Source organism: Natator depressus, chromosome 3, assembly GCF_965152275.1.
Source record: "Natator depressus isolate rNatDep1 chromosome 3, rNatDep2.hap1, whole genome shotgun sequence".
In the NCBI taxonomy this organism is placed as follows: domain Eukaryota; kingdom Metazoa; phylum Chordata; order Testudines; family Cheloniidae; genus Natator; species Natator depressus.
The window spans coordinates 24,005,692-24,018,871 of record NC_134236.1 but is presented as its reverse complement, the minus strand read 5'-3'; the positions used below and the strand labels follow the sequence as shown (position 1 = coordinate 24,018,871).

At 46.2% G+C, this 13,180-nt stretch overlaps 1 protein-coding gene across 1 annotated transcript in view; it reads right to left on the bottom strand.

Annotated features, from left to right (window-relative positions):
- SDC1 (syndecan 1) overlaps nt 1–10,591 on the bottom strand; it is a 33,666-nt gene extending 23,075 nt beyond the window's left edge. Inside the window, exon 1 of the mRNA XM_074946795.1 lies at nt 10,393–10,591. Within this exon, the coding sequence (XP_074802896.1) occupies nt 10,393–10,449 (57 nt within the window). The 5' untranslated portion in view covers nt 10,450–10,591. The remainder of the gene's footprint in view (nt 1–10,392) is intronic.
- Nucleotides 10,592–13,180: the final 2,589 nt, after the last annotated feature.

Genomic DNA, 13,180 nt, shown 5'->3' with positions numbered 1-13,180 from the left:
AAAAAGAGACCCAGCCTATCAGCTATTCTGTTAAAGGCCATGACTCAATTGATGCAAGAGAGCTAAAAGACCACTCACCACTGCCCAAGCTTTCTAGGATACAGCCCTCTTGTTTGAGCCTCCATCCTCAGGTGGAAAGAGTAGCCAAAATACAAAAGTTGTCCTACTCTAATGGAAGAATCCAAGAGATTCAGGTTTATCTTGAATCAGCCTTGAGCTCAGTTTTGATACTCAGACAGCTGGCAAGTTACTACAGACCTGCCATTCTCACTTCTGTAAATAAAGCTAGTGTTGAATGCTGTCATGTTTGACTCTAATCAATGAGTTTTATGCAAGCCCAGAATACTTTCTCACTTCACATAGGTGCCGTTTAAGCACATTGACCTGTTGTAGATCGTTAAATTGATGACCATATGGGGTTTTTCCACTTAAGTGCCTACCAATGACCGATTATTGGCTATAGCAGGGGTGGCCAAACAGTGGCATGAGGCACTGTTACAATTAAAGTTCAGCTTGGAGGACCCCCCCCCCCCCGCATTCTTCACTTACCAAACTGCAGGGGGAGGGAACCTGGGGCTTCTGCCCTGCATGGCATGCCTCCCAGGGTGCTGGGCTTCAGCTGGAGTGGGGCTGAAGCCCTGACAGGCATGCCCCATGGGGCTGAAGCCCCACTCCAGCTGGTGCTTCCCAGCTCTTGAACTTCTGATCATATGCAGCTCAGATGATTAGTGTTTGGCCACCCCAACTTCTAGTGTGGAATGCAGCAAAAGTGACCCTACTCAAGCTATCCCTTTAGTCCACCAGGCTCTATGTAGGCACCACAGGACACTTCAGCCCCATGTCTAACTAGCTTTTGGATTATAGCTATGCATCCTACATACAGGTGTAGAAACAGCAGCATCCACAGGTAAGACCTCAAAGGGCATAGCTTAGATCTGTTTAAAGCCAGAAGGTTCCTACATGTGCTGCTAACACTGTTAATTGTGCCACGTGTGCTATTCTCGATGAAGAGACTTGCCCCTAACCCAGACAAACCAAAACAGGGAAGAATGCACAGAGACCCAGTTGTGGTGACCCATTGTTCTTGAAACAGGGACATACTTCCTTAGGTACAGAAATAAAAGCAGATGGGAAAAAAGTATTTTTAGTTTGTCTTTTACCACAGAAAGATGCGGTCACAGAGCTGCAAGTTACCCAAACTCCTATTTCGCAACTGTGAGTGTCAGTCTCCAAATACCATGCAGGCACAAGATCTGAATAAGTTTAAAACTGCCTTCCTATGCATGTTGTATGACTTAATGAGGCATGTGACAAGAAATAAGGCAACAAACGGTAAACAGATATGCTTCCAGCAAATACCATCTTGATTTAAAAGCTGGAGCCCTCTTACATCTCTTAAGGGAAACAGACTAGTAATGGCCCAAAACCCTAATAAAAATTAGGTTTAATATGTAGGATTGACACTATTTTAAGTAAGAGACGTGGCCTGGCTCTGTTGCTCCACACACTTTGGAAGACTACACTGGAATGACCGATCACTATATTAGTGCCTTGTTTAAACACTACTTTGTTAGAAGGTTATGAATTTGCTTTGAGACTGAAAAGAACTAGGTTATTTTTCTTCTAAGGACTGGCAACCACAGCACAATCCCAGGGGAGTTCATGCAGACACCAGCAAAGTCACTAGTTTTGTAAGTAGCAGCATTACAAGAGACCTTACACTAACAGTTTCCAGATGAACAGTCATTTACCATATGGATAGCAAACTGCCTCTGTTCTTCCCTACCCACCCCCATACCTCTAACAGTCTGTTCCCCCAGTAATCCCTGGATGCCACTTGAGTTAGTGCTACTGCCTGGCTCTAACTGGCATATGTACTGCTGCCTGGGCTATTAGGCTGTCAGTTGGGACAACCTTTCCCATATTAGTCTTTCTGAGCTAAGTCAGAGAAAGCTAATGCATCCTCTGAACTTACTGCAGATTTTCAGGGGGTGGGGAGAGGAAATCAGGGGTCCTTAAAGCTACCATGATCTGCATATCCTCAGAGAAAACAATTCAAATTCTATACTGTCTAGGAGACAAGGTCCTTTGTCAGTTTTTGCCTGTTTATAATTACATGTGCCAAAGTGTAGTTTCCAAGACCTGATGAGAAAAAGCTAGTCCACGAAAGAAGTTACTGCTCTGTGCTATGGGTAGGCTGGTACATTTCAGAGAGGTGGTTGGTAGAGCAATGTGCAATATCTAATGCAGACATTAACTGGTCCAGAAATCTGAGCCACGATCTGGAGTGTAAGTTTTTCCACAGCAGGGCATTGTAGACTTTCCATAATCATGCAATGAATCCAGAACCACCTTAGCTTCCACAGGAGTTAATTCAAAAAGAATTCAAGACAGCTGTTCCTGCCATTAAGCACTTAAGGCAATGAGTGGCATTTGACAGAGGACAGGGCCTCAGTGAAAGGCAAAGCAAGATTTGTAGAGTATTATAAGCCTGCTAGTGAGCCACTGCTGTCAGATAGCTTGTCCCCCACCTTTCACCAGTGCCTTGAGTTGGTGTACTAGGACAAAGATCACTTAAAACCAATCTGACAGTCTTTTCCCCTCCCCTCAAAAGTTTCAGGTCTAGGGGACCCACATGAGAAGAAACATAAGAACTGCCATGCCAAGTCAGACCAATAGCCCACCTAGCCACATACCCTATCCCCAGCAGTAGTCATTACCAGAGCTCGGGGGGGGGGGTGGGAGGGGGGAGGGGAGGAGAAGAGGAAGTGTACAGAACAGAGCAATTATGGAGAGAGCTACTCTATCTTCCCTTTCCCAACTTCTGGCAGGAAAAGGTTTAGGGTCCTGAGTATGGGGTTGCATCCCTGACCATCTTGGCTAATAGCCCTATCCTCCATGAACTTATCCAGTTTTTTGAACAGTTATACTTTTGGCCATCACAGCATCCTATGGCTATGAGTTCCACAGGTTAATTGTGCATTGTGAAAACTACTTCCTCGTTTGTATTAAACCTGCTGCCTACTAGTTACATTATGTGACCACCCTTTTTGTATGGCCAGAAAGGGTAAATACTTCTCTGCTCACTGTTTCCACACCATTCATGATTTTATAGACCTCTATCATCTCTCTCCTTGATAGTCTCTTAAGCAAAGCAGCCCTATTCCTTTTAGTCCCTCATACAGAACCCAAGGAGTGGGTGGACCATGGATTTATATAGTGCAGAAGTAATCTATTTTTTGTCAAGGTCCAAATTTCTTGGTCAAGGTATTGTCAAGATCCAAATGCCAGAGAAAACATATGCCCCCTGCCCCCCCACAAACATTAAGTAAACAAAAAGATGGTCTGTTCAAAAGCATCTGGTGGTCTGGATTTGTCTCATGTCTGCCTGACTACCCTGATATAGTGGCATGATGATATTTTTCTGTCCTATTTTCTCTTTTTCCTAATAGTTCCTAACAAGGTTAGCCTTTTGACTGCTGCTGTGCATTGGGCTGACTTTCAGAACACTCTCCACAGTGGCTCCAAGACTTCTTTTGTGGTAACAGCTAATTTAGAACCCATTATATATGCATACTAGGATTTTTTCCCAGCATGCATTTTTTTACACTTATCAACGTTTAATTTTATCTGCCATTGTTGCCCACCCACTCAGTTTTGTGAGATTCCCCCATAACTCAGTCAGTTTTGGACTTTGCTATCTGCTAACTTTACCTCACTATTTACCCTTTGAGCAGATTAAATATGTTGAACAGCACTGATCTCACTACAGATCCTTGGGGGACCCCTGCTGTTCACCTCTCACTATTCTGAGTGAGGAAACAAAAGGTAGAAATAAATGGCCCAATCTTTTAAACCAGTTACTGATCCAGGAGACCACTCCCATTATCCCATAACACCCGAGTTTCTGTAAGAGCCTTTGGTGAGGGACAGTGTCAAAGGTTTTCTGAAAAATCCATGTACAGTAAATCAATTGGATCACCCTGATCCACGACTAACACCCTCAAAGAATTCACCATTTACAAAAGCAGTGTTGATTCTTCCAACAAATTAGGTTAGTCTCTCATAGTTCTGTTCCTTGCTATAGTTTCTTCCTGATTGCCTACTATTAAACTTAAGATGGCCCCAAAACTTTTCAGAGGGGGAACAAAAATCCCAGCATTGAACTAGCCATCTTCCAGTCATTGACTCCAGAGTTGCGTTCCCTTCCTTTCCTCTTGTAAATTTTGATCTAAATCAGTTTCATTCTGGAAAGCTTTCAGACACCACAGACCAGAAAACACTGGAAGATATGATGTGCTATAGGAACACAGCCATCTATTTGATGTAAGTGAATCACTTTGCAAAGCGGAAGGGGGGAGACTGACTTTTCTACTAAGAGCAGCACACCCAGATGTTAAATCAGGCAAGTAGCTTTTATTGCTTCATTTAAGCCAGGACAGCCCCAGAGGGGTTTTGAAGTTAGAGAGAGGATGAAGAGCCATAAAAGAGTAACATTTTGAGGATTCAGTTGTGACTACAGTTTCAGTGACTCAACAGGAAGTTACATTCCCAACTACACATTGATCCAATGAGCCAGAGATCCCACTAGGAAAGGTTATCCTGGAATAAACCTGCAGTAAGAGCACTTCAGACCCCAACGTTCAACTTCAGAACTTTGAAATTAATCTGTAGTCTGAGTTTAGTCAGATGTTTGCCTCCACCACTCTGCATCTAACCTCGGTAATGAGATGTCTGTTCTGATCTTGCTACACATGGAAGCCACATCTTGGCTTTTCAAATAAAGATTAACTCCCCATATGCAGACAGCTTTCCAGATACCAAACATATTGAGGAAACAATGTGCTTCTACAGTAGGCCAAGTGTAGGTACCTAAATCCATATTACACACTCAAGTAGCTAGCCCAATATCCAGAAGTGCACAGCATTCAGAATGCTCAACTTCAAAAGGCATCACTGATCACTTACAACTGAAAGTTTTGATCACTGACTGTTAAATTCAAATCAAGGAAGCTCTACAGTGGATGAGGCTCTCAAATCCAATATTAAAAATAGGTCAACACAAAGCTTTATTGAAAAAGGCTAGGTTAGCATGTAGTACTGGAAAAGTTCGACTACTTTATTATACATCTGATGAAGGTAAATTTTAGGACCAGGACTCAGGTGATAGAAAGTGAAATGCTCATGTGTCAACTTTATTCTCTCCGAGAATTATCTGCGACTGGATTGTTCAGTGATATAGAAGGGTTGTGACCTGGCCTATACGGCATATATATGAACTATGTGGGTAGGATGGTTAGGTACTCTGTAGTTCCCAGCACAGAACAGTTTCCTCTAGGTGCAGAGACATGACTTAATCACATTCCTGAAGTCATGCTACAAGACCTAGTAAGACTATAGCATTGTTGGCTAGCATTAGGTCTCATGTACATTAAGACAAAACAGTGTTTTATTATGGTTGGGAACTTCTGTTTACACAGCTCAGATTATGCTTTTCTGCACAGAAGTAATCTGAAAATTTCATATTTGATGTTCCATTCACGAGTGTTCATTGTCATGGAACTTTTACAGAAACCTACATCAGCCTTTTTCCTAGAAAACTAAGTCACAAATTAATGTTTGAATTAAACTAGACTAAAGACTTAACACATAAGGAAGGAATGTTGGAGTCCATTAATGTTAGCGTCCTCTGAGAGGAAAGTGTCCAACTTTGACACCAGGAGTCACATCAAGCTAGGTTCCTATGGGAGGAGTCCCGACAGCACTTAAACTTAAGGGCAATTACTTCAATAGTAATGAGTCCCACACATTGCAAGACATGCTTAATGTGGACTATGTATAAGCCTTGTTCTAGCTACAATTCAGGTTAGTGCACTTAAAGGCACAGAATTTCAGCTTCATATTTGAGAAGATTTACAGATTTGTTACACTTGCTGTAACTTGTCTCAGGCTGTTGGAAGCTCAACAGTCCTCTAGCAGCTTTGCAGGGTTGCCATTAGAAGTGTTAATTATTCAGTGGTACTAGGCAAGTCATCTTAGAACAATGTGACGGGTAAGAACTATGCTTACATTGGTATCCCTCACCTGGGAAGAGCCTTATGTTAGCTCAAGACCATAGAAGGCCCAATGGTTTACACCTTTTGTACATCAGCAGTTGGACAGTCACAGAAAAGCCCCATTTATGAAGCTTTGCCTGGGTAGTTTGTGTAACAGATTCCTCCTTATACACAGAGATTTAATGGGAAAGCTGGACGAGCTAGTTTCCTTCCAAGGCATTCGCTGACATGCAGCTCAGAACAGTATCACCTTTGAAATGGTCTTCAACACTGACCACAAGGCAAAGCCAGGCTCTTTGCCAGCCCTACTAGTCTTTTGCTAGCCTCCACTGCAGCATTCATCTGTACCAGGGAACCAATCAAAACTACTTATCCATCTTTAAAAACCATGGCTTCTAGACAATGGAAGTTACTAATGCAGTTTCCCCTAACTAGGCTTGAGAAGGATTGTGCCATGCCCTCCTGTAGCCACAGCTATAGATTTGCTATGGTCCTATGAAGCGTATTACACTGTTCCTGCAGCAGTTCTAAAGAGTGGTAACCATTTGGCAATGTTAACCAGCTAAAGTATCATAGGCTACCAACTTAATTGAGAAACCCAGACAACCCAGGATGACCACAACCCATGCATGCTGGGCAGGAACACCACTGCTGTGATAGTGTGCTCTATCAGAGGGGAGTCTTTTCCAAATGTGTGGCCAGGTAAAGTAGAGCATGGGCCATGCAGTGACATGTAGCACAGTCTCAAAGCCAATGGGGAGCTGGACCTATCCTGGGTTCTTGAGTCATGTACAGACGTGTCCACTCCTACAGCAAGGGACAGTTACGGCTCAAGTCCCCTTGAGCAATGCAAGGAACAGTCTATTTCTGTGGGGCTTAGGAACCTAGTAGGGTACCCACCTTCCTGGTCCACCTAAGTTTCAGGCCCTTCTCACTTTCCACCCCATCACTTCAGAGAGCAAGCAGGGCAGGTTGTGCTCATATCGTACTGCCCTGAACAACAAAACACCGCCTCCAAGGACAGCAGAAAACTCCTTGCTCTCTCCTTGTGGGCAGAGCTCAGAAAGCAGGCAACACACAACATGACAAGCTGAGGAACAGAAAATGAATCTGTTGCTTCATGCAGCAACATGGCAAGAATACAAGTTGTCGAGCAGTTCTCATGGCTGCACAGTTGTATCAGGTGATAGCATGTTTTACAACCCACTCCTCAGACTAGCAGATGAGGGAACTAGCTAGAACACAGCTAGCAACAAGCATGTTGGATGGGACCCCAAGTGGGCAGAGACCTACAGAGCATCGCTGTGCTTTTACACCCATTACCTGAGGTCATCTTCAGTAATCTTATCAAAAAGAGTAAACTTCATCTTCTGAGTCAAGGGTAGCTTGAGAGGAATGCCAGCTTTGGTCTGAATGCTGCTGAGAGCCACATTTAAACAGAATAAATGCAAGCATGGGCCAACAGTGACAAGGGAAGTTATTTAGGTACTGAGTCAATGTGTCGCCTGCTGCCTGAGGCTTTTTGCTTTATTTATTAATTGATTCTGCCAATATTGGTGAATTGTCTTTAAACCCTGAGTTTCTTCTTTTTTAGAGTATTCCTGTTATCAGATTAATGCTAGATGTCTATATGACCCGCAGATAAGGGCCTGGTGGTAAGGGAGAACCTGTTCCTGCAATGGTGGCCCAAAACCTGGATAGGACCCAACTGTATTTTGTCTTCTCCAGTAAAAGTGCCGTTAACAGGTCTCATGCATATCACTTCAACCAGGCCATTTCTGCCAGGGCAGGATTGGTTATTCCCAGGAATAAAATGCAGTGTTAGTTTCCAAAGGCTGGGCCCATCCACGGTTCTGAGGCCTAATACAGTTACTAGATTTCTAGAATTCAAGTCACACAAGTTAACCAATATGAAGCAGCAGCAGCTGGATGGCAGCGACTGCTCTTTCAAATTTAGGTAGGGACAATCTGTATGACCTACAGGGTCTCTTCACCACAACCCTTTGTTTATGATTTCTATGACAATCAGGAGAACTCTGTAGTACTTCACCTGTACATAAGTGTACTCTGATTTCTCCTACCCTGAAGAGCTTTCAAACATCCATTTCAGGATTTCTGTAGCATCCCTTTACTGTAGATTTCCCTTCCCTTTCTGGATTAGGGAACATTTGAAATTCAACCAAGGAGGGACAGTTTGGTTTTCAGGACAGGCCATTTACCTGAGGACACTGCTCTGTCCTGGTAGAGAAAGTTACACTTTCTTTCCCCTTGTGGCATATTTAAGGGGAGGAATAGACTACACGGTATCTGAATCTGCACTATTCATGTGTTTATAGGATGGGAGAAAGTAGGCACTACATAGACTTGGTCACAATCAATAAATAGTGCACTTGTTCACACAGAAGTCATACAAGGCCTGGGAGCCAGTTATTGATTAATTCTAGTCCTGTGTCTGCCACTAACTTGCTGTGTCACCTTGAGTGAAACCTGTTTTTATGAAGTGGGTACACACATCTGAGAGGTAAGTTATGGCTTAGTGAGTGTTTAATGAAAGGGGTCAGTGCTTTGCCACTTCATTCAAGTTAGACCAACAGAGTCTACTATAGAATGGCTTATGCAATCATCATAGGCGCAAAACTTAACTTTTTTGAAATGCTTTGTACAACTACTTTGCTAACTAGAGAGCCTGAACAGTACGGAAGTGAATTTGCTATTCAGTGCTGACATCTGGTGGCTACAATGGGTAGCCATCTGAGGGAGAACCTGAGTGGCTACCCCCGATCCACTCAAATTTGGAGCCCACATTGAAAATAATCTACTTTTAAGGCAGCAGTTAGATTTTTTGGAAGACTTAAAAAAAATTCTTTGACCCCGAAATAAAGCTTCGACCGGGGTAGTAAGGAGAGTGTTGACTTGCAGAGAGCTGAGTTAAGACTGTTTCTTCATCCACCATTTGGTGGATGATCTATATAGAGATTAGCACTATCAACTCAATGGAATAAACTCGATACACTGCTGTAGAAACCTGATTTAAGCCTTCTGCAGAAGCTGAAGTCAACAGGGAACGCGGCAGGCAGCAGGGAACTACAGAAGGGGAGTTTAATGTAACTAGGACATGGACTGAAGCAGAGTGATTGGGGGAAAGATTTATTTGTTTTAATAGTCATGTTAGCCACTAAGTATTTTATTTAAAATATGAAAGACACCCACGCAAGGTGGTCTAGGCATGGGAACTACAGTCACGTGATTTTCTGTTTTAGCGCCATAGCCTGAGCACACGTAGACTAGAAAAGAACTGGATTTGTGAGAACGCTTGGAAGTCCCCCCGTCCCCCCCCCCCCATCTGCACGCTGGCTTTAAGTGGCCATTTCAGAGCCAGGAGCTAAACGAGGTTATCGCTTAGCCCAGCCCAGGGAGCGGAGCTTCCCCTCCTCGTTCTCCAGAGGGACATGGTGTTTGATCCGAGTGCCCCCCGCTTTTGCCGCGCACGTCTTGCCCCCGAGTTGGCTTGTCACTGAGGCGGCTGCCCGAAGGGGGGTCTCGCCTCGTGCGGGCAGCCGACAGCAGCCACCTGGCCGCTGCCGGTGGCGCCCCGCCGCAGGAGCGCGCCTGGCTTAGCGCTCGGCGGGCCTTTCCGCCGCCGCGGGAGCCCGGCACCGCCGCGCAGCGCGAACACCGCGCGGGCCGGAGCAAATATCCGGCCCGCTAGAGGAGGGGCAGGACCCGGCTCAGGCGGCCGCAGCAGGCCAGTCCAGCCAGGTTAGGAGGCGGCGGGCGCTGCTCTGGACGGAGCCCGTCGGGGCGGGCTGCAGCGGGCTCTGGGTGCCAGGCAGCAGCTCGGGGCAGGGGAGGGCGCGGCGCGGCTCGAATAACCTGCTGAAAGGAGGCAGCTGGGTCAGACCCGGCAGCTCCTGCCAAGGCAGCCGGAGAGCGCTTCCTGCCAGCGCGGGACTGGGAGCCTCGCAACATATGGAGCCGCTTTGGGTAATTGAATGCAGGGGGTGAAGTGAAGCAGCCAGCCCTCCCTTCCCTTCCCCTCCCCCCCGAGCCCGCTTCCAGGGGGCTGGACACCAAGAGCCCGCCCCGACCACAGCCTCTGCTCCCCCACCGGGGGGGACCGAGCGCCAAACTGCGCCCGGCTCTAGCCCGGGGGGCTTTGGAGCGTATAAAAGGGCTGACCCTCCCCAGAGGAGTTGGGGGAGGAGATTGCCCAGCTCCTGTTCCCCCACGGCACATGCACCCCGGGGCACAGCACGCCAGCGAGCGGGCACAGCAAATACCCCCCCTCCCCCCCAGGGCAGCATCCCACCAACCCTCCCAGCCGCCTCGGACTCACCGAGCACGCTGCCTGCAAGAAGAGGGCTAACAGCCACACTGCTGACACGTTTACCATCCTCCCTCCTTGGCGGGCGCTCCCGGGGTCTGCGCTTCACGTGCTCGCTCAGCCGCCCGCAGCTGCAAGGAGCTGACCTAGCCCAGCTCTGGCTTCTAATACGGCCGATGCAACAACCCTCACCTATCACCATTCACCGCCGTCTTCCGCAGCCCCGCCCCCTCCGGCACCGCTCTCGGGGCGAGCGCCACCCACTCCCGCCACGCCCCTCCACTCTCGCCTTCACCACCTTTAAGCAATCAGCGCCTAATAGCGCTTCCTCAAGGGCTGTTTCCTAACGAAATCACTGCCTCATCATTACCTGCATCACCTACGCAAGGTCTTACTCAACCCTCTGATTTCACACGTCCTTTTAGCTGCGGGCAATCGGCGTTTGCATTGTTCTCCCAGTTAGCCTGTTATTTCATTCCCAGCTTTACTTTGCATAAGAATAGTTTCTCCCCCAAACATTTCATTCTCTAGATACAAAAACAAACGCACCCAGTCTCTCAGACCCGGTCTGGAAAATCTCCAGCACGCTCCAGTGTCCTTCCCCCCCCTTTTTTTAAATGCTACACTAGTGAATATTTTTAAAAAGCTGACACATGGTAGCAATAGGGAAGCAAAACCTGAACGACAGACTAATGCAAGTGATGGAGGGAAATTACCTACTGAAGCCTTGTGTGGCTTAAAAGCTTGTCTCTCTCACCAACAGAAGTTGGTCTAATAAAATATATTACCTCCTTCCTCCCCCTTAAAATGTGCATTCTGATTCTTGAATCTTGCATTTCCTGCTTAAGAACTTGGAGGTGAATTTAATTATTCTTTTACCATATGATGTTTTAATTTAATTATTTATTTTCGCCGCAACTTCCCCCTCCCCCCTTATATCTGATTGTGAACAGTCATGTATGGTCGCGACGCTCCCACATCATGTGATCCAATGATATTACAAACCCACTGAACTGTAATCATTTTCTTTTCTCCTGCAAAAGGGAGAGCCACTACTGCATTGTTGTTTACTAGTGAGACAATGGGTGAAGTAATCTCTTTTATTGAACCAACTTCTGCTGGTGAGAGAGACAAGTTTTCCAGCTCACATAGAACTCTTCATTAAGTCATGTTTTTATACAGTGCTTTCTCCAGGGCTACCTGTTGCCTTTCACTGTTTGCCTGGGACAGTCTTCTCTCACCATCCGATGAAGTGGGCTGTAGCTCAGGAAAGCTTATGCTCAAATACATTTGTTAGTCTCTAAGGTGCCACAAGTCCTCCTTTTCTTTTTGCAGATACAGACTAACGCAGCTGCTACTCTGAAACCCGTCTTTTCATTAGGTAGTCATCTTAGATAGTCTCATCAGTTTGATTTATTTTAAACTATGCTGCTGCACTTTGTGTTCTTAATACATTTTACAATTGTGCTTAAATAATAAAATCATACTAGATTTGTGACAAATGCCAGGTCAAAAACTATATTTAAAAAAGTATCTGGTCTGTGGAAGAAGAGAACTAACTGTACATTATTAAATATTAACTTTGACATCAAATTTATTTGGTCACTAATTGTGCTGTTTGATTTTTATTTTATTGCACTTGTCTGAGCTTGGACAGTTAAAATAAAGTAAGTTTGGTTCCAGCAAACACTCCTGCACATGCTTAATCTTATTGTGTTTGCAGGACTGGACCCTGTCAGTTTCAGTTTGTCAGGCTCAGTTGACAGTTTCAGTTAGTCAGTTTCAGTTGGTTTCCAGTCATTTTCCCTGTCAGGTTTACTGCACTGGTGCAGTGTTGCAGAGTTTGGTCATAAACATGGCAAGGGAATGTTTGTTTTCAAAAAGCCTATTTCCCATTTGAATTTTTTTTTTTTAAATCATGAAAATATTTCCACTAGATTAAGCTTTTGTAAAAGCTTGCTTTTCCAAAACCTACTATTGTGCTATGATGGTGTTTCTTTACAGAATACTTTTAACCTTCAGCTAAGAATCTTAAAGGAATTTACAAGGGGAGGGTCATATTCTGATACTACTGAAGTTAACAACAAAACACTCACTGATCTTAAGGAGAGTAATTTGGTCCCACAACAACCACATTTTATGTTACAGTAAGGTAAAGTGATGCTAAATGAGATGGTAGGGCAATACCACTGGGGAGGGGAATTCCTCATCCTTGCCATCCACAGCCCCCAGCATAGGAGGTGTGGATGAAGTGTAGCCAGGAAAAGGGGATGTGAAGGAAATATTGCTGTGAGCTGGGGATCCGGGGCTGGAGAAATTACCCTTGCAGCTGGGGGTGGCAGGTATCAAAGGCGGGGGGAGGCTGAGCCTCCAGAAACAGTCCTCCATTGCCCCACCTACGCTCCACCCCCAGACCCTCTCCTGCTTCCCACTGGCGCTCTGCGGCTCTTCCCCTGTGGCTGGGGCCCTGGGCAGTGGGCTGCAGCTGGGGCTAGTGGGGGCTGGCCTTCACCCAGGGACTCCGGGCAGCTGGAGGTGGAATTGTGGGGCCGGGGGCCATGCCACCCGGAGCTCCGGGGCTAGGGGCTGTACTGCCTGCCCGCCGCTCCAGAGTTGGGGGCCATGCCACCTGGCACTCTGGGGCTGGGGACCGCGCAGGGGGGCTCTGGACTTCAGCAGGGGAAAGGGGTGGGAGGGGTGGGACCTCAGGCAGAAGGGGTGGGCCAGGCTGGGGGCTAGTCTGCCTGAGCCTGAGGTTCACCTGCCACCCATGCCTGCAACAGCTTAGATCAGCTCTGAG